Here is a 25,719-nt window from a genome sequence, read left to right on the forward strand (position 1 = left end):
AAATATGAGTAATTAAAAAACAGTGTAACCTGTTGCCATCCAGTCGATTCTGACTCATATCACCCTAACTTCCCCATAGGGTTTCCAAAGAGTGGCTCGTGGATTCGAACTGCTGACAACTTTTTGGTTAGCAGCTGAGCTCTTAACCACTACACCACCAGGGCTCCAAAAAAAACAGAGTGAAGTCATTGAAATCCATACAATGAAAATATGTAAATATCAGAGTTTCCATAGTTTCCACTAGGATGATAGGCTGAGGCTAACTCAGGAAAACCAAAAACCCATTCCCCTCCAGTAGATTCTGACTCGTAGCACCAAGTAGAACTGTGGAAAGAGGGAAGTAAGTGGACAAAGGGATAGGAGAAGATGGGGATGGGTACAAAGGAGCCTGTTTTCCCCAGGAACCTTTAAAGTTTAGTTTTTATCTCTTACAGAAATTTATATTTTAACTAAAGTGAAGTAAATTATTCAGCCTGCAGTTTTGTTTTACTTAACTCCATGGCTCCCAAGGACTATGAAGTTTCACGTTTTTAACGTCCACATAAAAAAAAGAAAAGAAAAAGAATACCAACTCTCTCCAATTATATTGTATTTTTAATATCTTTGAGAAAACATGGCATGACAGAAGACTTAAGAATTTACTAAAGCTTTTTAAATAAATACCTATTTTATTGTTCGCAACAAGATGCATTTGAAAGAGCAGTGGCTATATATACACGCACATTTTAATTTAATTTACAAACAGTACTCATATGGATTTACTGACCTTGTAATGACTGAGGTCCTCTAAGGAATTGTGGCCCACAGATTGTGAACTCTTGATATAATTGACTCACTCCTAATCAACTTCAGATTTGCATTTAAATGGCTTCTTTCTAAGCATAATTACTCTACAGAGGACAGTTTGATACAACACAGGAGCACACCAAAACTGTCCTTGAATTTCCAAAGCGCTAAATTCATCTGATCCAACTACTTACTACCTTTGTGATCTTGGTTTACCTTCTTTGGATCTTATTTATAGCATTATATATGTAAATATAATTACATGAAGTTATTTTGGTAGTATTCTAGCTACTCAATAGGAATTGTTTTTCCCTCAGTGTATTCATACCACTATTTTTCAGGACTTAATCTTTCAGTTTGGTTCTGTCTTTTCTGTGATCACAGCTTTGCACACACACAAAAGAGTTTGCTGTTATCTCTCTGTTCATGGGCCAGAAAAAGAGCACTTGATATTGTTCTGATTTTAGTTCTATATGCAGGGAACTTAATTCAGCTGAAGCAGAAAGCCATCCTTTTTCCATCAGGTGTCAATTACGCTTCTATTTTATTTACTTATTTCTTCACGCCTTCAACATAGCAGACACACAAAATGGAGTCATTGTAAAATCTCAAACCACTCAGGTAAATATAAAGATGTAGGAATTAGGAAAGTATGTTTGCATTCATCTAATAAACATTTATTGAGCACCTACTTGAGCACAGCAGTTAAGGAACAGACTGATGTTAAGATGAATAGGCTCCAGTTCGTTGCTCAAAATCTAGTGGATAAAATGCTTAAAAAAATTAATGTATAATTTATAAATAGTACAACTTCAGCACTGATAAGGATGTTCCTAGCTTCACCTGAGGCTTGTGGGGTGAGATGAGGAATGCATTGGAATTAACTACATTGAGGGTTGCAGGAGGAACATTCTAGGCAGAAGACATTCTGCGCCCAAAAGGCATGGAAGCATTAACATATATATGATTGATAAGTCCATGTAGCCAGAGAATAATATTTGTGGACAGAAAATGGTAGGAGGGGAGACTGAAAAGGTAGTTTTCAGCCAGACCCTGAATGATCTTGCATGCCTTCCAGGAATTTGAAATTTTCAATATTGTCAGTGGAAAGCCAACAAAGGTTTTTAAAACTGAGACAGGATAGGATGAGTGTGGCAGCAGTGTGAAGGATGGATTCTGATGGAGATGGTGGTGAAGGGGGATGTTGAAATAAAAAATTAGATGTTAACAGTGTGATAGAGTGAGAAGAGCATGAGCTTTAGAATCACAGGCCTGGTTTTAAATCTAGGCTCTGCCTCTTTCTAGCTGTGTGACCTTGACAAATTAGCTGCTTTGATGTTTCAGTTTTCTTGTCTGTAGGAGATAGTACCGGAGAAGGACGTAAAGTAGAGGGTCGGTGAAAAATAGGAAGACCCTCAACGAGATGGATTGACACAGTGGCTACAACGGTGGGCTCAAACATAGCAACAATTGTGAGGATGTCACAGGACTGAACGGTGTTTCGTTCTGTTGTACGATACCTAACAACAGCAAATAGATAGTGATAATACTGTTTTACAGTGTTGTTCCGGAGATTTGTTTAGAATGAATATGAAGTACTTGATATAATGCTTGCCAGATACCAAATTATATCATTACATAACTGCCAGATTACATAACTGCCAAACCACTGCGAATCATGGCCCAGGAAAGTTGACACATAACCTTTACCATCACGGCGAGCGTTAACTCTCGCCTTGCACTTCCCCGTTTGTTACTGCCAGACGCACGTTGTTAATGCGCAAAATAGTCAGATGGTAGATTTTTTATTATTGTCATAAATGCAAAACGTTGGCTAACAAGATAGTTGATAAGTGAGGAGTATTTAGTTATTTTGACAGTTTTTCTCCCTCCCGAAACTCTTGCTCTCCACTCTTTTTCGGAGCAACTCTCTCTTTTTTAATGCATTGCCTCCTTAATCTCAATGTAAATACTATTTATAATTTTTTTCAAGTTCTAATCTTTTTCCTTCATTAATTCTGCTTCACATTGGGCCATTAGCTGTGATTACATTGTTGTTTCTCTTCAGTATACTTAGTCAGATTTTATTATCAGTTCATACACTGGGTAATTATCAGTGTGGAAAGTGGACCAACAGATACATTCCATTAGAGTGTTTGGGCTGGGAGCAGATGCTCAAGGGGAAGAACTTCTAATGAATATAGTTGTCCAGTAGTGAGATGGATTGCCCAGCTTTACTATGGAGGAGAACAGGAGCCTAGTTGAACATTTGTTAGAGATACTTACATTTTAGTTTAAATCAGATTATTTCCAAAGTTCTTTCTAATATGGATTCTGAAATTTTGTGAAAGAGGAGGAGAGATTTTTCTGAGAGTCATTTATTAGTCTGGTTTAGATTTCCTCCTCCTAGTTATATTGCATTGTAAAATTGTACTTGGGCACATAGCACAATGCCAGATCTTTTCATCAAAATAATTAAAGTGTGAGCTTTCCCCTTTTTCATTTTAAAATAGGTAACAATACCACTTAACCTATCAAAGTTCACCCAGACTTCTCTGGTTATATGACACACTGCAATAGTTGGGGAGCCCTGGTGGCACAGTGGTTAAGAGCTATGGCTGCTAACCAGAAGGTCGGCAGTTTGAATCTATGAGCCACTCCTTGGGAACCCTGTGGGGCAGCTCTGCTCTATCCTGTAGGGTCACTGTGGGTCAGAATCGACTCGACGGCAATGGGTTTGATGGGCAATAATAGGAGCATCAATAAAAAAGGATTAATTACTTTATGTTATCTTGGATAGAATATAAGAGATTATATAATCCAACCAAAAAAACCAAACCTGTTGCCACTGAGTGGATTCCAACTCATAGCGACCCTGTAGGGCAGAGTAGAACAGCCCCACAGGGTTTCCAAGAATGGCTCGTGGATTCAGACTGCGGACCTTTTGGTTAGCAGCTGAGCTCTTAACCACTGCGCCACTAGGGTTCCATTATATAATCCAGTGCTTTTAAATTAGTTTCATTTTGTGGCTCACTTATAATGAAGTTCAGTGTGGTGGTAGCCATAACACCTGAGTTTCAAGAAAAAACGTCAGATATTCTCAGCCCCCTCTTTATTAGAATGTTAATAATTGTTACCAGTGCACACTTCTGAACTATACTTTTTGAAATGATAATACTTTATTGAAGATTCAGTTGTTTTTATACCCAGCATCAAGCTTTACTAGATGCCCAAGAACCTTGATATAAAAATCGCTAATTTTCTGATATGCTCCTACTTTTCCTTCAGTACCTCTTGTCTTTCAAACGGGTTATCTCTGTACTTATCTCAGAGGAGAGACTCCCAAGATCCATGAATGATTTTTTCCCATTCCATCCATAATACTTTTCTTTATTTCAAAAGTACAGGCCATTTTGCTAATTTAGGTGGCTATGTATTTGACATGTTCCTATCATGTTTTCATAAAGTGCTTTTTTCATTTTGGTTGGAAATAGAGTAGAGATTATGATTAGTTTGAAAAGGGAAACTTGTGGGAAATTTTAATCTATCTTTTGTTTTCGAGAGCTATGTGATTTAATCAGAGTCTAAAAATTAAGGCATGTGGAGCCCTGCTGTAAGATAAACAGTGCGGGAAATGGAAAGACTTCCTAACCTTCCTGGATCATTAAATCAAGACATAAACATGTGGAAAGAAAATTACAAACACAAGATTTAGATAGCGTTTGACAAATTTTATTTTACAGAATGCTTGCACAGCAGTGCTTTGCACATGGCAAAAGCAGAGAAGACATTAAGCAACTGATATTTATTTAAAAAGTGGCAGTGATATGGGAATTCTAAGGGTGAGAAAACTGAAAACCATAGCTCCATGAGGGCAGACACCCTCATGGCATCGCCACTGCCTACTCAGTGCTTACCACAGTCCCTGGTAGTAGGCTTTCAGCTAATATATATTGAATAAGCAAATATGTATTTGTTGAGCAAATGGAAGAGTGCCTTGAAAGAGATCACTTTATTTGGGCAGAGTTGAGATACAAAGGCTTGAGAAATGTAGGTGGTAGGAATGATTGCTGAATACTGAGAGACTGTGAGCAGACCAGCCTGGAAGGAGCTCTGAGAACCAGCAGGGAAGTTCTGGGAAATAAGGCTGCTGCAGGTAGGTTGGGGTCAAATTATAGGTAGCTTTGATTGCTGGGCTTAGGAATTTGGGATTTGTTCTTTAAGCAATGAAGCAGTGTATAATTTTTCTCAAGAGGGAGCGTCATTGTCAAAGCAGTGTTACAGTCTAAAGGCACTGTGCAGGCTGGAGTGAGAAAGAGGCTGGTGTCTAGCTTTGAAACCAGTTGTTATGTTGGACAGGAATTCTTTGGATAGTAGTGATGTCCAATAAGATAAATAATTTTACTTTATATTTGATATATTATGTAAAAATGTTTTTTAAGCCCTAAGCCCTAGTGTTTGTACATAATGACATGGCTGTCTTTTTCAGTATTTAAGTTTTCCATGGCATTTTATTATTGAGCTTCATGGCTTTTCTGTGAGACCTTGGTATAAATTTTGAATACATTTGTTCTTCTGTTATTTGCCTTTTGTTAATGTCAGGCATAGCACATGAGATATTCCCTGTTGCTATGCAACTGCTAAATCCAATATTTAATATTAATAAAACTGAATAGCATTAACATTCAGTGAACAGAGGGTAGCAAAATATGGCTTTACAGTATTCAGTAAATAAAATTTGTAGGGTTTAATGTATTGTTGCAAGTGTGAGCAAAAGAGGCATGACTTGTTAACAGTTATTATTTGGATCAAAATTAGTTGCAGTTAAATCTTTGAGTTTATGATCTAATTTTTTCTTGTTTGATTCATTTTGGTCTTTCCCTATCACTGCTTTTTTACCGTGATTAGATTTTTGTTAGTGTTTGTATGTTGTTTACATTGTTTCCTCTTTTGAGAATTTCTGCTTAGCATGCAAGTTTGGAATTTGTTATAATTTCATATAAATCCAGGTGAAAGAATATTAGATTTGCTCTTGAGAATAAAAACCACCTTTAATCTCTTATAGCTGTTTGCAGTGTGTATTTGGTACTTTCAAGATATTAAAATGTTTTCATTAACATTTGTGAAATCAGAAGGATATCCTTTAAAAAGAATTCCCTTTTTTGGAAAATAGAGCAGTTTAAAAGTTGGAGGCAAACAGTAGTATTTATTAAAGGAAATAAAAAAAAAGTTGGCTGCTGTTGAGACTATCTAGTCTCCAGGGCTGAGATAAGCAGTATCTAGCAATTTCTTTGCATTCTCTTACCACCACCTACCTCACCCTGTCCCCCAAGCCCAAACCTCACACCTCCACCCTTTCTCCTGCCTAGTGTGGGGATGAGAGGGTGCCATACTCATTTATTGAGAAATGCATTAGTTACAGGAGGTAAATAATAAACAGACATAGACACCTCCCATTTGCTTGGGTAGATAGTTTGATATTGCTAATGTCCTTGGAATAATTTTTATGAGAAGAAATATAGAGAGTTGGAAACAATTACTCCTTAATAATAGAATTAAGGGAGTGTAGAAAAATCAACTCTCTAACTGCAATGCAGATAACAGAAACTCTACAGATTTCTCTACTGAAAATGATGGATTTAATACTAAGGACTACAGAAATTCCTTGCATTATACTTTTATTCTTATAACTAGGTAAAATACTGTTTCTAGGGACAATGTTTGCTACCCTTTATCTTCTAAACCTTTTATTAACGATTATATTTGTGGTAAGGAAATGCTGCCTGTTTGTGGACCTCATGTATCCAGCAGGCTATATAGTATTTTAAATTAGTGGTTCTCTACCTTATTGACTGTAAGAGTGCTTTTTAACGGTTGGGAAAAAAAATTACAAGCCCTCAGGTGATAGTAGTTTTGTGACAAAATACATAGACAATATATAATGGCTTAAACTACAAGGAATCCAGTAACCCTTTTTGTATTTTATTTACAATAACATTTCTGTGCATTTCCACACTTCTGTCAGTTTGTTGTACTGTGGGGGCATGCATGTTGCTGTGATGCTGAAAGCTATGCCACCTGTATTGAAATACTGGCAGGGTCACCTATGGTGGACAGGTTGCAGCTGAGCTTCCAGACTAAGACAGACTAGGAAGAAAGACCTGGTGGTCTGCTTCTGAAGAGAATTAGCTAGTGAAAGCCTTATGAGTAGCAGGAGAACTTTGTCTGACATAGTGCCTGAAGATGAGCCTCTTAGGTTGGAAGGCACTCGAAACAGTGAACTTAAAGCATAACAACGATCGTGAGGATGGCACAGGACTGGGCAGTGTTTCATTCTGTTGTACATAGGGTCACTATGAGTCAGAACTGACTCGACACCACCTAACACAACAACATACTAACTGTGCAATATGGATTCTTTTTAAAGGTCACGCTTAGAGCTCATATAGATTCACAGACCCCTCGGGATAACTGGTTGAGCTCCATTGAAGTCTATGACATATATTGGGAACCATTGCTCTAACCTGTTATTCTGGTATGTTATAAAAAGGTACATTTGGTTCCCTTTCTCTTTTTCCTCCTTACTCTTAATAACCCATAGAAAGCATCGAGATATTTTTTTAAAATTGTATTTCATTAAGTAGATCAGCAATATTTGATATAATAAGTTAGAAATTTTTTTTGGCAGGGGATTCATTTTCTAGTTTATTTGTACTGGTATAAGGCGATAATGGTCTAAACATTTATGTACAGGTGTATTTGAATTTGTCCCCCCTCCCTTTTTTTTTTTTTTTGGTATGTGTAGCCTAGTGGGTTTTAGCTTTATAAAAGTAGTATTGTGGCACTGAAATAATTACAAAGTTTCTTTTAGCATATGATTATGTTATAGCTTTTTTCTTTAGTGGTATATAGAAGTTGTTATTCCCTTCTTCAAGAAACATAATTTCAAAAATCCATCTGATCTCGGTTGGTAGTCAGAAAAATGCTATTTCAGTTAACCCAGAACGTCTTAGAGATTTTGAGGCAGTTTGACTCTTTCATTGGGGAAGGTACCATTTAAAATGGAGTTTGCAAGTTTATATAACAAAGTATTTGAGGGTTTTGTAAGATGGTAAGAGAACTCATGAATTTCCACTCCTTTATCAGTTATTTCTAGTGTTAACTGTTTTGTCTTGCTTTTTTATGTGCTCAGAATTTGTGTTGAAAGTTAATCATTGACAAAAATGCAAATGCTCCTTTTAGATTTATCTTTGACACTCTTTTTCTCAGCATCCCTTTAACAGTAATCTAGGGATCCTTGAGCACTGGAAGAAAATGTCAGCATTTTTTTCATGCAACAGATTAATATTAAGTTACTATAGTGTATATATTGTGATAATGGAATTTTTTTTTTATCCTTTTCAGGGTTTGAAAGTATTTTTGAAGGGCTGTTTGGACCTGGATTATTAAAAGATCTCAGTTTATTTAAAGGTATTCAAATTCTTTTTGGTATTTCCAATTCTTCCTCATGACACATACCGGATAGGTAGTCCCCAACATACGACAGGGTTCCATTCTGACGATTTCATCGTGAGTTGGTTTTGATGTAAGTTAAACACCTCATTTTTTTTTAGTTTTCATTATTATTGCCCTTTATTAATCAGTATCTTTATAAGTCATAACATTGAACATCTGTGAGTAAACATCTGAGAATGATAACATCAGCAAATTACGTGCTGCAGCGTTGTACGTAGTATATGTTACTAATGATAAGATATACAAAAATAAATTTAAAAAAGACAGTCGTTTAAGAGCTGGTTCATCGTAACTAGAATATGTCAGAAGTTGGGGACTACCTGTGTGATTATTGGTGATTTAAGTTTCAGTCTCCTTCTCCATTCTTTTATTCCCAGTTTCATGTGGATTAAAGCTATATCCATGTAAGCATCATTTTGTGTTTAGTTGATATGTATTAGCTAGTGAGCACATACAGAACTAAGAATTTTCAGACAAATATGGAATCTGTCTACCATTTAGTGGGATTTTTTTGTTGTTAAAGCAAACAATATTTTTAAAGTTAGTTTTGATTTATTTTCTGAAAAATTCTTTTTGAAAACTACTGATTTGTTATTTCTATTATTTTTGCAGACTGTGAACCTGAAAGTGTTTCTGATTGGACTTTTGATGAAAATTGTCTATTCTGTTGCTTGAGAAGAGATAAAGTAAAGGTACCCAAGAGACTTGTGAAACTTTGTTCTGGTGTGATATTTTAAAGTTTCTGTTTTGTTTATTTTTTTAAATTTGATTTTAAAAGGATTTGTTTGTTGGAGGATTTGTAGGAAAAGGAAGGTATGAGTCCATATTTACTTATAAAGGGTATGATAGTAACTCTGGGTTTTGCAATTTAAGCTGTTTCCATTCTGTTGATTAGTCTCTTGAGAAGTCTATATCCCAGCATGCACTGCTGTTTTATGTAGTTCACTAGGCGGAATAATTAAGTAGTCTCAAACTGTTCTGTTTATTTTAAGTATGAAGTGTATGATAATTCAAGTAATGAGAATCATTTGTAGTACAAAAAGAACAGTAATAGGGGTATGAATCAAGCAGTTACTAATTCATGTAAATTTATGATGAACTGTAGTTTATATTTTAGTGTAAGATGTTTCTTTATATTATCTGGGCATGTAATGTCAAACTAGTGTTTTCTTATTCTAAATGAATTCTGTTTATATTCACTTGTAGAAGCTGGTAGTATCTTTGGTTTTCTATTGTTTTATTGCTTTGTGTTAAACATTAAACACAAAATATTGGTTTAGAAACATTATATCAGTTGTTGGAAACATTTATTAATAGTGTTTACCGTCTTATGCTTCTTTGTTTGTGATACTTCTGTTCCCAGTTTTAAAGCCTTGGAAACATTTTAATTCCTTCTTTTCTCCCTTGTACACTTCTAATTTCAAATCATTGACCACATTCTATCAGTTCTTCCCCATAATGAATTTCATTCTTTTTCATTTCCACAGTCATCACCATAGTTCCGGTCTTTGGCATTATTTCTGGACTGCTGAAATAACACGATAGGTCTCTTTATCTCAGTTTTTTTTCAGTTTTTTAAACACTGCTACTAGGTTAAATTCCCTACCCCTACTCCTTCTCCCCAAATAGTGTGAAGATGTTACCCTGTACTCGGCTGTCAGTGACTTTTTCATTATCTTCTGGATTCTTTAGCCTGACACTCAGTGCTTCAGTACCCTCCACAGTTCAGTCCACTTCTCTTTCTAATGGTGCCCCACTAGTTATCTTTACAATTTCCTTTCGGCTAAACTGGTTTGGTACATTTGTATTAAACAGCATACTTTTACTGTTCTTTGGACTACACCATTGCATATTCATTGTTTCCTGTAGCTTGACGTTCCCTTGCTCTTATTCCTAGTTTAAGTTCCACCCTCCTATAAATGGTGCAGCTCTGCATTTATTGTTTCTGTCGGGTCTTTCCCACAACTGTTTCAACCCTTCACACTTTTGTAGTAGATATTATCTCTATCAGTCATTGGTCAATTAATTCTTTACATTATTTTTTCCATCCTTTCCTGTGTTTAAATCTTGTGTTCCTGACTAAGTTGTCAACCTCTGAAGGCTGTGAATCATGCCATCTCTTTCTTTGTATCCCTGAATGTAGCCAGTGTACCACTGTTTACTGTTGTTGGCAAGTTATTTTAAAGTCTGAAAGGCAACATGTCAGTTTGAGCTTTTCAATATTCTTATTTTGTGGCATCTTTTTCTTGTTTTTCACATGAAAAAGCTGTTGGTATAACTCTATCCGGGATGGTCTGTTTTCATTGAATTAATCAGAGAAGTTTTTGAAATTTAATGTGGTTTGGAAGAGTGAGACCAGAAAATTAAACAGCTTTGTTTTGAGTTAAACTACCAACAAAGTTGAAAATTTTAAACTCTGTGTGTGTTGGAGGGGGGCGGTGTTGTGGCTATTTATGGAACAAGGCATTTAAGGGAGTTTTCATTAACTAGACGAAGGAGCAACTTAAGTACCTTTTTTTCAGGTTAGGATTGGGAGGAAAACCAGTTTATATTTGATAATTGAGTACAGTATACTTTTATAATATGATTAAGAGTTTTCCATTGCTATATGAGGAGAAAATATTATATGAATATTTTAAGAAGAAAATACAGAAATAGGAAATTATGGGACTATTAGCATTTAAAGCACCTATTTTTGCCATTTGTGGTTTTACAGGTTTTAGTTGGTTTACTAATTAGAAGGAATATTTTCATTTGACAGCTCAACTAGGTCTGGGGAAACTGCTTTTCTCCATTAGATACTGTACGCCCTGTCTTAGGCATTTACTTTTTCAGAGACAGCCTTAACATCTGTAATGGAAAATAGGAAAAGAAAGCCCAGCTAATGTAAATTGTCAAATATATATCTTTAGTTGTGTTGGGTTTAAATTGGTTATACTGGGACTCTTTGCAGGCACTTGGACATCTCATCTGAGAAGGACTAGAATCTGGAAATTAAATATATCCACTGGGTTGAGGCTTGCATTTCAAGGCTGGCCCAAGATTCCAAAATAGAAGGAAGTATCTGAAGGGTATGGTAATAAGCAATAGATGGCAGCATAGAGCATGATATTGGATCTTGTGTTTGAGCTTGACATGGTGCAGTATTTAGGTAATGTTTGGAAAAGCTGTTGTAAATATTTGTCTGATATTTGGAAAAGAGATGGGAGTTAATGTATATTTTCTAGTTAATTGGATTTCGATGAATACTGAAGCTGTTAGAATGAATAAAGTAAATACATTATTTATATTTAATTTTAAAAATGTGTAGGTAAAAAATATGAAATAGCATCTTTGGGAAATAGGACAGAGATTGATCTAGAGATTAGTAAAACAATTGTTGAGCTGCACTTAGGATCCTACAGAGGCTGGAGAATATAATTTTTAAGGGAAAGGTAACTTTTTTGAGCATATACTATGTGACATTTAGTTTTATGCACTGCAGTCTAATCTTCACAACAACCGTATAAAATTGGTTAAAGCTATCCAGATTTTACAGATAAAGAAATGGGAAGTATCAGAGAGATTAAGTTACGTAACAAAGTCACATAGCTGAGATTTGGTCCATATTTTTAGAATATAGTCGTGTGCTGCGTAACATCCATTCGGTCAACGTCTGACCACATATACGTCCATGGTTTTATAAGGTTATTGTAGAGTTCAGAAATCCCTATCAGAGAATGGTATAGTGGACATAACTGGACGTACTGAATGCAACAGTTTCCTGCACGCAACACGTTTATCTCGTGTCTCCTGTATACAGAACAGTTGCTCTGCCAGGCGTATAATGGTACAGTACATATATAACCTATAACAGATATGCCTTGAGAGTCATAATAAACACCTATGTTACTGTCTCATGTATGTAGTGTACTATAATTTCTGTGGTTATTTTAATGTGAACTTTTCTCACTTACAAATAAAAAGTTTACCGTATAACAGTGTGTGCTTTGACTTGTAGGCAGCAGCATCAAATTTCATGTACCACACATCTCTTTAGAGTTGTTTCGTTATCTCTCTGTTTAATTTTCTTGCAAAAATAATACCGTGAAGTGCATGATGGCTCCCAAATGCAGCAGAACCAGTGCTAGTGATAGCAGCAGCAGGAGGCAAAGGAGAAGAATCAATTTGGAAGTGAAACAAAAGGTGTTCCATATAGCTTTGCCAAGTATATAAGACTGTTCACACAACGTCCAAATCACATGGCATCCTATTTCATAGAACGTATTGTGGACATTAAATGACGTATGACTATACATGCATTTTAATAACAATACTAGGAACAGGAACACGGGAAGTGAAGATCAAGAACTAAGTAGGACTTGGAATTGCTTAGTTTGAAAGAAAGAGAAGAGAAGAGGGCAAATGAGCATCAGCACATTTGGAGTAACCAATCTTAGCTTTGTTTTATTTTGACCTGGATGGAGTAAAGAAAATCAGTCGTAGTTTTGTTTTCAACGTGGATGGGGGTAAAGCTTTCGAGACCCTCATTTGCTGATGTATGGACATGAGAAGAAACACCTGCAACTGTCCATTACTAATTGGAACGTGAAATGTACGAAGTACTAATCAAGGAAAATTGGAAGCTGTCAAAAATGAAATGGAAAGCGTAAAGGTCGATATCCTAGGCATTAGTGAGCTGAAATGGACTGGTATTGGCTGTTTTGAATCAGACAGTCGTGTGGTCTACTATGCTGAGAATGACAAGTTGAAGAGGAACGGCGTCACATTTGTTGTCAGAAAGAACATTTCAAGATCTGTCCTGAAGTTCAGCTCTGCCAGTGATAGGATAATATCCATATGCCTACAAGGAAGACCAGTTAATACAACTATTATTCGAATCTACACACCAACCGCTAATGCCAAAGATGGAGAAACTGAAGATTTTTACCAACTTCTGCAGTGAGAAATTGATTAAACAAGCAATCAAGATGCATTGATAATTATTGGTGATTGGAATGCAAAAGCTGGAAATGAAGGATCGTTAGTTGGAAAGTATGGCCTTGGTGTTATAAACGACATGGGAGATCACATGATAGAATTTGGCAAGAATAGCTACTTATTGGAAGTACCTTTTTTCAACAACATAAACCGTGAGTGTAAGCATGGATCACACTGGATGGAATACACAGGAACCAAATCAGCTACATCTGTGGAAAGAGACAATGAAGAAGCTCAATGTCATGAGTCAGAACAAGGCCAGGGGCCGACTGCGGAACAGACGATAAGTTGCTCATGTGCAAGTGCAAGTTGAAGCTAAAGAAAATTAAAACAAATCCATGAGAGCCAAAGTATAAACTTGAGTATATCCCACCTGAACTGAGATTGTCTCAAGAATAGATTGTTGCATTGAACATTAATGACCCAAGACCAGACAAGATGTAGGATGACATCAAGAACATCATACATGAAAAAAGCAAAATGTCATTAAAAAGACAGAAAAGAGAAAAAAAAAGACCAAAACGGGTGTCAGAAGAGACTCCGAAACTTGCTTTTGAGTGTAGAGTAGCTAAAGCAAAGGCAAGAAATGATGGAGTACAAAAGCTGAACAGAAGATTTCAAAGGGCAACTCCAAAAGATAAAGTAAAGCATTACAATGAAATGAGCAGAGACCTGGAGTTAGAAAACCAAAAAGGAAGAACATGCTTGACATTTCTCAAGCTGAAAGACCTGAAAAAAAAAATTCTAGCCTCAAGTTGGCAGTACTGAAGTATTCTATGGGCAAGATATTGAACAATACAGGAAGCATCAAAAGAAGATGGAAGGAATATACAGAGTCACTGTATCAAAAAGAATTGGTTGATATTCAACCATTTCAGGAGGTAGCATATGATCAAGAACCAATGGTACTAAAGGCACTGGCAAAAAACAAGCCTCCAGGAATTAACAGAATACCAATTGAGATGTTTCAGCAAACAGATGCAACGCTGGAAGCGCCCACTCGTCTGTGCCAAGAAAATTAGAAGACAGCTACCTGACCAACCCACTGGAAGAGATTCATATACATGCCATTTCAAAGAAAGGTGATCCAACTGAATGTGGAAATTATCAAACAGTATCATTAATATTGGAGCCCTGGCGGTGCAGTGGTTAAGAGCTCAGACTGCTAACCAAAAAGTTGGCAGTTTGAATCTGCCAGCCACTCCTTGGAAACCGTATGGGGCAGTTCTGTTCTATCTTACTGGATCGCTATGAGTCAGTCAGCTCGACAGGAGTGGGCTTGGTTATTTTTTTTTTTAATCATTAACATTGCATGCAAGTAAAATTATGCTAAAGATAATTCAGAAATGGTTGCAGCAGTACATTGACAAGGAGCTGCCAGAAATTAAAGCCAGGTTCAGAAGAGGACGTGGAACGAGGCATACCATTGCTGATGTCATACGGCTCTTGGCTGAAAGCAGAGAATACCAGAAAGATGTTTACCTGTGTTTTATTGACTATGCAGAGGCTTTCGACTGTATGGATCAGAACAGATTATTGATAACATTGCAGAGAATGGGAATTCCAGAACACTTAATTGTGCTCATGTGGAACCTGTACGTAGACCAAGAGGCAGTCAGTCGAACAGAACAAGGGAATATTGCATGGTTTAATATCAGGAAAGGTATGTGTCAGGGTTGTATCCTTTCACCGTACTTATTTAGTCTGTATGCTGAGCAAATAGTCTGAGAAGCTGGACTGTATGAAGGAGAACACAGCTTAAGGATTGGAGGAAGACTTGTTAACCACCTGCAATATGCCGATGATACAACCTTGCTTGCTGATAGTGAAGAGGACTTGAAGCACTTACTCGTGAAGATGAAAGACTGCAGCCTTCAGTATGGATTACTCCTCAACATAAAGAAAACAGAAATCCTCACAACTGGACCAATAAGCAACATCGTGATAAATGGAGAAAAGATTGAAGTTGTCAAGGATTTCATTTTACTTGGATCCGCAATCAACACCCGCAGAGGCAGCAGTCAAGAAATCAAAGAACGTATTGCGTTAGGCAGATCTGCTGCAAAAGACCTCTTTAAAGTGTTGAAAAGCAAAGATGTCACCTTGAGGACTAAAGTATGCCTGACTCAAGCCATGCTATTTTCAGTCACCTTATATGCATGCGAAAGCTGGACAATGAATAAGGAAGACTGAAGAAGAATTGATGTATTTGAATTATGGTGTTGGTGAAGAATATTGAATATACCTCTGTCATGGATTGAATTATGTCCCCCCAAAAATGTGTGTATCAGTTTGGCTGGGCCGTGATTCCTGGTATTGTGTGATTTTCCTATATGTTGTATATCTTGCCCCTGTGATGTTAATGAGGGAGGATGGGCCGAGTTGTGTTAGTGAGGTAGGACTCAATCTACAAGATTGTATTGTGTCCTGAGGCAGTCTCTTGAGATACAAAAGAGAGAAGTGAGCAGAGAGAAGAGGGGGACCTCATACCATCAAGAAAGCAGTGCCGGGAGCAGAGCGCTACCTTTGGACCGGGGTCCCTGCGCAGAGAAACTCCTCATCCGGGAAAGCACTGAAGAGAAGAAGGCCAACAGAGAGAAAAAGCCTTCCCCTGGAGCTGACGCCCTGAATTTGGACTTTTAGCCTGCTTTGACTGTGAGGAAATAAACTTCTCTTCGTTAAAACCATCCACTTGTGGTATTCCTGTTAGAGTAGCACTAGATAACTAAGACAACCTCGAACTGCCTGAAGAACGAACAAATCTGTCGTGGAAGAAGTACAGCCAGAATGCTCCGTAGAAGCAAGGATGATGAGACTTCATCTCACGTACTTTGGACATGGTATCAGGAGGAGCCAGTCCCTGGAGAAGGACATCATGCTTGGTAAAGTGGAGGGTCAGCAAAAAAGAGGAAGACCCTCAACGAGATGGATTGACACAGTGGCTACAACAGTGGATCGTAGCTCAAACATAGCAACAATTGTGAGGATGCCTCAGAACCAGGCAGCGTTTTATTCTTTTGTACCTAGGGTCGCTGTGAGTCGTAACTGCCTTGGTGGCACCTAACAACAACAACAGCTTTGTTAGGAATCTGTTAATAACTGACTGACTAACTGGCTTGTTTGTTTCCCTCTTTTTTTGTATCCTTTTCTAATTTGTTTGGTCATAAGAGGCATAGTGTAAAACATTTATATTAAATGAATGATTAAGAAGAACTCAGGAGGCTTAATAAACTCTGAGAATTATATTAAGGCTAAATGTTTCGAGTGCTTATATTTACCAAGTATATACACAGAGTTCTCTGTGTATTATTCAATCATGAAGCTTTTTTTTTTTACCTTTTTGTTTTGTTTTTAAGCTGCGTTTTGAAATAATTTTCTACTTCTAAAACATTTAGAAAAATAAAGCATTCCCATATACCCTTCACCCAGATTCCTCAAGTGTTAACATCTTAGGTAACACCGGTAAAGTTATAAAAACCAGGATATTAACATAGATGTAACATTATAAGGTAATCTGCAGACCTTTTCAAAATTTTCCAGTTATCCCACTAATGTCTTTTTTCTAGTCCAACATCCAATCTAGGATGACACTTTATATCTAGTTGTCATGTCTCCTTAGTCTCCTTTAAGAATACTAACCAGCTGATTTGTAGAATGTCTGTCAGGGTAGGTTTGTCTGGTATTATCTTCTGATTGAATTCTCATTATACATTTTTGGTAAGAATTCTGCAAAATTGAAGTATGTCCCGTTTAGTGGATCACAGCAGATAGCACGTGGTGATACTGACTTTGAGCATTTAGTTATCTGCCAAGGTTTCTACTAAGTATCTTGTGGAGAGATTTTGTAAATGTCCTCTTTTGCATCATGCTAATCTCTCATCATAGACTAATTTTATAATCATTAATGATTCTTGCCTGAAGGAATTATTAATGTGGCATTTACCAAATGGTGATTTTTCTATTTCCATTATTTTTTCTATGTGTATTAGTTGGAATTCTATTCTAAGAAAGAGCTTTCCCTTCTCCCCAGTTTATATGTTTATATGTTTACTTATCAGTATGGATTCATGGATTCTTATTTCATTCTATGGATTATAATTCATTACAATCATTGTTTATTTTTGCAGTTCAAATTTTCCGGGATTTGGCCATTGAGAGCTCTTTTAAGTTAGCTCCGGTGTCCTTTTTCCATGTCTTTATCATTGTTTGTTACATTTTGGCACCAAAAGATGTTCAGGCTCAGCTTGTGCTTTCCCTGTTCCAGCCCTAGATTTCTGTAAAGAACCCTAGTTCCTTTTAACTGGAGGATAAAAGAAGGCAATGTCAGGGCACTAGGTGTGCTCATTGGTACTAGGGTATTATTGGTTTTAGGCTCTTTCAGTTGTCTGAGTAGGAAATAGGTATGTTTACTAAAACACGCATACACATACTTCTATACTTCTTTCTGTATCTAACTATGTATATTAAAAACCATTTCATGAGGTGACTTTATTGACTGTCAATCCTGTTGATTGTATGAAGAGCTGTTTCAGTAGTCGTGAGAGGATGGTGGAGGTATGAGAAAGATAAAAAATGACTTTCAGTATTTAAGATCCCTGAAAATGGACCAGTAAAAAAGTGATTAATCTGCCTGTGGTATGGTTATTCTTGTGCATGGCTGAGTTAGAATAGAGATAGTTGTTACAGAGTAGAATAGCACGGGTGTTTTAGTCACTAAGGTGATAGGAGAGTGGAATGTTATACCAAAATAGGCTTATGCATCTAAGAAGCTTATTATAAGACTGCTAGTAAGTTTAGTATTTGACTAGTATGTTAGGCAAATGTTTTAAGTAGTTGGGACTTGAGCTGTATTTTTTGAAGACTACATAGGTCTAGATAGGCAGAGACAAGAGGAGCATGTCATGTGTGGAGCAGAGCATTTATTTTTGGAAGTAACTGGTGGTATGATTGGAGCTAGATCATAGAGTCATTGAATGCCAGGCTAACTTAGTGGTCGTGTAACTTGATCCATTTCATGTTTATCATTTGTCCATCATTTGTTTAGTCTGAACATTCCATAATTACTTCTGTTTCTTGAGTATATATAAATTAAAAGCTTAGGTATATCCTTTTAACACTTTAATTTTTATTGCTGTTTTAGCACATTGAAAGTAGTAAGAGTAGAGATGCTAAACTTATTTTCTCATTATATTCTATAGCATGTTATTTTTTATATAGTTTATTTTTGTTGTTGAGAATATACACAGCAGCACAGTACACCAATTCACCTATTTCTACATGTACAATTCAGTGACACTGATTACATTCTTAAGTTATGCAACCTTTCTCACCCTCCTTTTCCAAGTTGTTCTTCCCCCATTAACATAAACTCACTGCCCCTAAGATTCCTATCTAATCTTTGGATTTGCTGTTATCAGTTTGATCCCATATGGATAAGGCAGACATTCTTTACTCCTTAAGCTAAACTATCATTTGGTTTTAAGAAGACTTGGGATATTTTTGTTTAAGGTTTAAAGATTATCTCAGGGCAGCAGTTTCAGGGGTTCATCTAGCCTCCATGACTCCAGAAACTCTGATTCTGTGGGAATTTTAAAGTCTGTTCTGCATTTTCTCCCTTTTGATCAGGTTTCTTTTATAGAATCTTTGATCAAAATTTTCAGTAATGGTGACAGGGCACCATCCAGTCCTTTTGGTCTCATGGCAAAGGAGGAAGTTGTTCAGGGTCTACCGCATGTTATTTATGTTGAATATATTTGTTATTCAACCCTCCTTGATATGACTTGTCTGTCTTCTTGTCCCAGACTACCACAACAGTAAGTATTCACAGTACTTGTTATATGAAATGAACTGTTGAAGAAAAAGTTATCAAGGTAGTTGATATCATTATAGCTATTAGATTGAGAAAAAAGAAACAAATATGGGACATTCAAAGGCAATGTATTTATAAGATTTAAATAGATAAAAGGCAGAGTTAAACAGATACTACAAGTAATAACATGATAAATTGCTCAGTGGATTGTACAGATCTAAACTGAGGGACCTAACCCTGTGGTATTTCCATGCACCTTTTGTATAGATTATTTAGAAAGATTAAGGAAAACCTCTTGATACAGTGAATCAGTTCTCAGTCCAAGAGTCCATTACATATCAAAGAATTTTTTCTTTTCTTTTCTATGAACTTGTCTGTAAAACATACAAACAGGCTTGGACAAATCAGTAATTGATGATTAAGTTGCCTCTGTTCAATTTTATGTGGTCAGAGTTAACCAACAGACTAATCATTTGGCCAGTTTATTGAATATCTGATTCTGTGCTGGGCCAGAGAAGATGCAAAAGACGTACAAGGCCTTATTCCTACTTGCTTATAAAATGTTGAGGAAACAATGAGTGGCTAAAGCACTTAAATCACTTATCCATAGGAAGATTTAAATCATCCACCTTACACCCCTAGAACAAAAGCTCTCATGTTAGTAGGAAACATTGAAAGTAAGATGCTCCCCCCCCATCCCCGCTTCATTCTCATATGTACTATTTTAAAAGACAGTGAGTAATACAAGAAAAAAAGTCCTGTAACAGTTAAGAAGTGCATTAGATGATACTGGAATTGCTTACTCAGGAAGATGGAACTCAGCCTGGACCTTAAATAGATCTGTGTTCTAGGGTGATTGATTTGGTAGTTGTATTTAGGATGGAGTGGAGAGAAATTTACAGGAAGACAGTTATAGGTGGCTCTTGTAATCATCCAGAAAATGTGCCTAAACTAAAGTGGGGGCTGTGAAAATGTAGAAAATCTGGATTAAATAATTGTTACACAGAAGAAAACATTCTTGGATGGTTACGAAGGTGAGGAGGGAAGGAGAGGGTTATTCACTAACTAGATAGTAGACAAGAATTCTCTTAGGTGAAGGGAAGGACAGCACATACTACAGGGGAAATGAGCACAGCTGGACTAAACCAAAGCTAAGAAGTTTCCTGAGTACAGCCAAACACTTCGAGGGACAGAGTAGCAAGGGCGGGGGTCTGGGGACCATGATTTCAGGGGACATCTAGGTCAATTGACATAACAAAGTCTAAGAAAATGTTCTGCGTCCTGCTTTGGTAAGTGGCATCTGGGGTCTTAAAAGCTAGCGAACGGCCATGTTAGATGCATCAATTGGTCCCAACCACCTGGAGTAAAGGAGCATGAAGAACACCAAAGTCACAAGGAAAGTATTAGCCCAAGAGACATAAAGGGCCACATAAACTAGAGACTGCATCAGCCTGAGGAAAACTAGATGAGGCTTGGCTACCACCAGTGACTTCCCTGTCAGGGAACACAACAGAGAGTCTCTGATGAAGCAGGAGAAAAGTGAGGTGCAGAACTCAAATTCTAGTGAAAAGACCACACTTAATGGTCTGACTGAGACTGGCCCCAGAAAGCGTGGCCCCTGGACCCTCTGTCAACCCAGAACTAAAACCATTCCCGAGAACAGCTCTTCAGACAAAGATTAGACTGGACTATGGGACATAAAATGATACTCGTGAAGAATGTGCTTCTTAGCTCAAGTAGATACATGAGACTAAATGGGCAGCTCCTCTCCAGAGGTGAGATGAGAAGGCAGAGAGACGGTTAGGAGCTGGTTGAATGAACACGTGAAGTCAGAGGTGGAAAGGAGGAGTGTGCTGTCACAGTATAGGGAGAGCAATTAGGGTCATATAACAACATATGTATAAATTTTTGCATGAGAGACTAACTTGAATTGTAAACTGTTACTTAAAGTACAACAATAAAAAAAATAATAATTGTTAAAACTTAATGGTTGAGTAAATATATAAATAAGGGAGAAGGGATACTGGCTTTAGGCTTCCAGGCTGAGATGACCTACCATGGTAAATTAACAGAATTCAAGAAGTAAGAAGGGGAAAGGTGCAGTGGCCGCTCTTATGGGGAGGATAATAAGGTTAGCGTGAAGCAGTTTGTGGTTAGAGTGAATGTTTAATTGGAAGTGTCCAGCAGACAGAGTTGTGAAAATTGAGCTGAAACAAAAGGTCTGGACTGAATACATAAATTTGGTGGGTTTCTGAATACATACGAGGATTGGAATGTTTGAACAGACGAGGTCTTTGGTAAGGAGTAAAGCACAAAATACTGAGACTTGAAGATGACGTTCATTTTAGGAAGCTGAAGATTCAGATTGGAAGGAAGATAAAATCACAGAAACAGTAAAATAAATGAATTGCCTATCCTGAATGACATATCTGTCCTGGTCCAAGCACCTATGTCGATGTTACGAGTAGGGGGATTGGTTGTCTTGTTTGCTGTACTTACGTGGACTCCTATGCAAGTTCCCAGAGGAAGGAGATTCTGTGTATTGAGCAGGCACCCAAAACATACCGCACTGGCCTTTGGGAGAATAGCTTCTCAAGAATACTGACTGCAGGAGCCAGACTGTAAGTGTTAACAGGGTTAATGAATAATTGGGTGTTGTGGGAGTGAAGAAATAGATATAGACTATCAGCTTGAAAAGTTGGCAGTGCAAGGAATGATGAAGAAAACAAGACCATAGAAAGAACAGCGATGGATTTAAAAACAAAGATTTTTTTTGGAGAGGAGGGGAAAGCTTAAATATTTACACTTTTAGGAAAAAGGAAGCTGGAAGAGAGGAACAAATTAAAGTTATAAAAGGAGGGAACAGTTGAAGGAGGCAGGACTATAAGAGAACCAACAAGAAATTAGTTGCTGAGCAGTGATGGGAGATTCCTGTTGAAATTAGAATAAAGTCAACAAAACTAACCATGAAATTCCAGATTTGGCAGGATTTAAAATGAGGCAAAAATGCCTAAGTATAAGAACTCTAGCTAACTGACCTATTCATACTGAGAACAAAGAATAGTGAGGAACTCTGAGGTATGAAGGTGGTGTTTTAAAAAAAAAATAATAAGGGGTATTAAGCTATACTAACTATTCCAGATTGAATTGCTGCTCAGAGTTTTTGTAGTTACACCAGGAACAAAACAGATAAAGTTTTGAGAAGATTAACAAGATTGCCTCATGCAGCAATGCATTTTTAAGTAGAGAAAAATTACTAAATAGGAGGGGGGGCCAAGTTGGTGGCATAGTCAGTTGCTTCTGGTGGTCCCTCTTACAACAAAGACCCAAAAAAACAAGTGAATCGATATATGACAGTCTAGGAGCCCTGAAAATCAAAGGCAAAGTTGAGAAATCAGACTGAGCAGCATGGAGAGGGAGAGATGGTTCAGAAGCAGCAAGGAGTTGCCAGACCTGCCCTGGCAGGAGCCAGCAGTGTTCAGGCCAAATTGGCTGGCATACGCGGTGAGGCAAAGAGTGACGCTTCAGATGTGTTTTCCACATCCGGAGAGAGCCAGCGGCAGAGACTGTACTCGGGCCTCCATAACCAGTGAAAAGCGGCACTCAGTAAGCAAAAGATAAGTGTGTGTGTCTGACCTACCGTGCAGATCAAAAAAACACCCCTTTTGGGAAAAATATCTCTCTCCCATTTACCTGCCTCTCACTGGGTTGCGGGCCGGCTTCAGCGATTGCCATGTCCCCTGGGCCAGAAGTAGGACCCGTCACATGCCCTGAACCATATCCTCAGCCTTGGAGAGGGAACAGATAAACAGGAGAAAAGAATCTGCCAGCTCCCCTAAGCCGGGAATTCAGGACAGGCACAGTTCCTTTGCCTAAGCACAGGCGTAAGGGGTCCACAGACTTTGAATGCCTTTTACTCCTCCATAAACCTGCGTGGGCCCATTTCAGTAGCATAGGCCCTCATTAGCACAGTACAACAGGGCATATACCTGAAGCCTAACTTCAGCCATATCAGCTATATGGTGGAATGGCAGGTTTGTGACGTTTGACATGACTCTGCCGGTTAAACAGGGTCCTCACCTATACATGTCAAGGGCCTGAGGACTGGTGGCTCCACCCACGCCACCTAGCCACCCGCGACGGGTCCAAGAATAAGTGGTGCCTCCCAGTCCTTACAGCCAGTAGTCTGGCTGCAAAACCTACCCACCTGCACACTCCAGGAAACAGGGATATACTTTCCTCCCAGGCACTTAGGAGCAGCTTTCCGTCCCCTGCCTTGCTTAGGGTGTGACCCCCTACAGCAGCCAGATACTTGTGCCGCCTCTAATCACCCCTGCCTGTCGAGGACTGTAGGTGAGAGCCTATACCACACACTTAATTACCAACTACCCAGACACCTGAGCTGATTCCATATAAGAAAAGTAAACAGGCTCCTGGGCTCATATACGTAGTAACAGATCTAACTACCTGATGTGTTGTAGTTATCTAGTGCTGCTGCAACAGAAATATCACAAGTGGCTGGTTTTAATGAAGAGAAGTTTATTTCCTCATAGTCAAAGTAGGCTAAAAATCCAAATTCAGGGCGTCAGCTCCAGGGGAAGGCTTTTTCTCTCTGTTGGCCTTCTTCTCTTCAGCGTTCCCTCTGACTAGGAGCTTCTCAGTGCAGGGACCCCGGTCCAAAGGACGCATTCTGCTCCCAGCACTGCTTTCTTGATGGTATGAGGTCCCCCAGTCTCACTGCTCACTTCTGTCTTTTATATCTCAAGAGATTGCCTCAGGACACAATCCAGTCTTGTAGATCAGGTCCTGCCTTACTAACACAACTGCCACCCATCCTCCCTCATTAACATCATAGAGGCAGGTTTACAACATACAGGAAAATCACACAGTACCAGGAATCATGGCCCAGCCAAATTGATACACACATTTTTTGGGGGACATAATTCAAACCATGACAGATCTAACTACCTGGTGACACAAAGTTAGAGCTTCAGAGGTATCAGTAATCAAACTAGCTCACACGAGCAGCCTATCTGGGCGTGTCAAAACTAAACAAGAAGCTAGGACACGGGAAGCAAACATAAAATAAATGAAATAACTTATTGATGGCTCAGGGACAACAATCAATATCAAATCACATAAAGAGGCAGGCAAGCTCCCAAAACGAAGAAATTTTCTGGAGGAAGAGAACTTCTTGGAATTACCAGAGGTAGAATACAAAAGATTAATATACAGAACTCTTCAAGAGATTAGGAAGGAGATCATTGAAAATGCAGAACAAGCCAAGGAACACACAGACAAAGCAGTAGAGGAACTTAAGATTGTAGAAGAGCTTAATGACAAATTTAACAGGCTGTGAGAATCCACAGAGAGATAGCAAACAGAAATCCAGAAGACTAACAATGAAATGTCAGAATTAGACAACTCAGTAGAAAGTCATAGGAGCAGAATTGAGGCAATGGAAGTTATAATTAGTGAGACTGAAGATAAAGCACTTGACACTAACTTATTTGAGAAAAAATCAGATAATAGAATTTTAAAAAATGAAGAAACCCTAAGAATCATATGGGACTCTATCAAGAGGAATAACCTACGAGTGATTGGAGTACCAGAAAGGGGTGGGGATAACAGAAAATACAGAGAGAATTGTTGAAGATTTGTTGGCAGAAAACTTCCCTGATACCGTGAAAGATGAGAAGATATCTATCCAAGATGCTTATCGAACTCCACAGAAGGTATATCGCAAAAGAGTCACCAAGACATAATCAAACTTGCCTCAAAACCAAAGATAAAGAGAGAATTTTAAGAGCAGCTAGGGATAAATGAAAAGTCATCTACAAAGGACAGTCAATAAGACTAAGCTCAGACTGCTCAGCAGAAACCGTGCAGGCAGGAAGGCAATGGGATGACATACATAAAGCCTTGAAGGAAAAAATTGGCCAGCCAAGAATTATATATCCAGCAAAACTATTGCTCAAATATGATGGTGAAATTAGGGCATTTCCAGATAAACAGAAGTTTAGGAAATTGGCAAAAACCAAACTAAAATTACAAGAAATACTAAAGGGAGTCCTCCGGTTAGAAAATCAGTAACATCAGATAACAACCCAAGACTAGAACACAAGACAGAGCAACCAGATATCAACGAAGATAGGAAAGTCACAAAAATAAATCAAAGCTAAAAACACTGAAAATAGGGAAACAGAGACATCATTGTGTAAAAGATGACAACATTAAAACAGAAAAAGAGGGACTTAAAAATGTACACATAGCCCTTTCATATGGAGAAGAAATCAAGGCAATATAAAGAAATAAAAGAGTATTTTAAACTTAGAAAAATAGAGGTCAATATTAAGGTAACCACAAAGGAAACTAACAGTCCTACACATCAAAATAAAAAACAAGAAAAACATAAAGACTCAGCAAATACAAAATCATCAACAATGAAAAAGATGAAAAGAAAAACAACTCAGCACAGAAAATTAAGTGGAAAAAAGAAACTGTCAACAGCGCACACACACACAAAAAGACATCAAAACGACAGCACTAAACTCACACCTATCAGTGATCACGCTGAAGGTAAATGGACTAAATGCACCAATAAAGAGACAGATAGTGGCGGAATGAAA

The 25,719-nt window shown here is 37.8% G+C and overlaps 1 protein-coding gene across 13 annotated transcripts in view; it reads left to right on the top strand.

The window, feature by feature from the left end:
• LCOR (ligand dependent nuclear receptor corepressor) overlaps positions 1–25,719 on the top strand; it is a 140,863-nt gene that overhangs the window by 49,526 nt on the left and 65,618 nt on the right. For 10 of the 13 annotated variants that reach the window (XM_004369975.3, XM_023740411.1, XM_023740474.1 and 7 more), the window contains 2 exons: positions 8,191–8,256; positions 8,914–8,993. Coding sequence is in view for 3 of the 13 variants with exons in the window: in XM_023740408.1 (XP_023596176.1) it covers positions 8,191–8,256; positions 8,914–8,993 (146 nt within the window). In the remaining 10 variants the exon portion in view is untranslated. Of the gene's footprint in view, positions 1–3,719; positions 7,322–8,190; positions 8,257–8,913; positions 9,025–25,719 lie in introns of those variants that run through there. The other 3 variants (XM_023740447.1, XM_023740443.1, XM_023740434.1) reach the window with 2 other exon arrangements.

This window comes from Trichechus manatus, unplaced genomic scaffold (genome assembly GCF_000243295.1).
Source record: "Trichechus manatus latirostris isolate Lorelei unplaced genomic scaffold, TriManLat1.0 scaffold00007, whole genome shotgun sequence".
NCBI classification, from domain to species: Eukaryota; Metazoa; Chordata; class Mammalia; order Sirenia; family Trichechidae; genus Trichechus; species Trichechus manatus.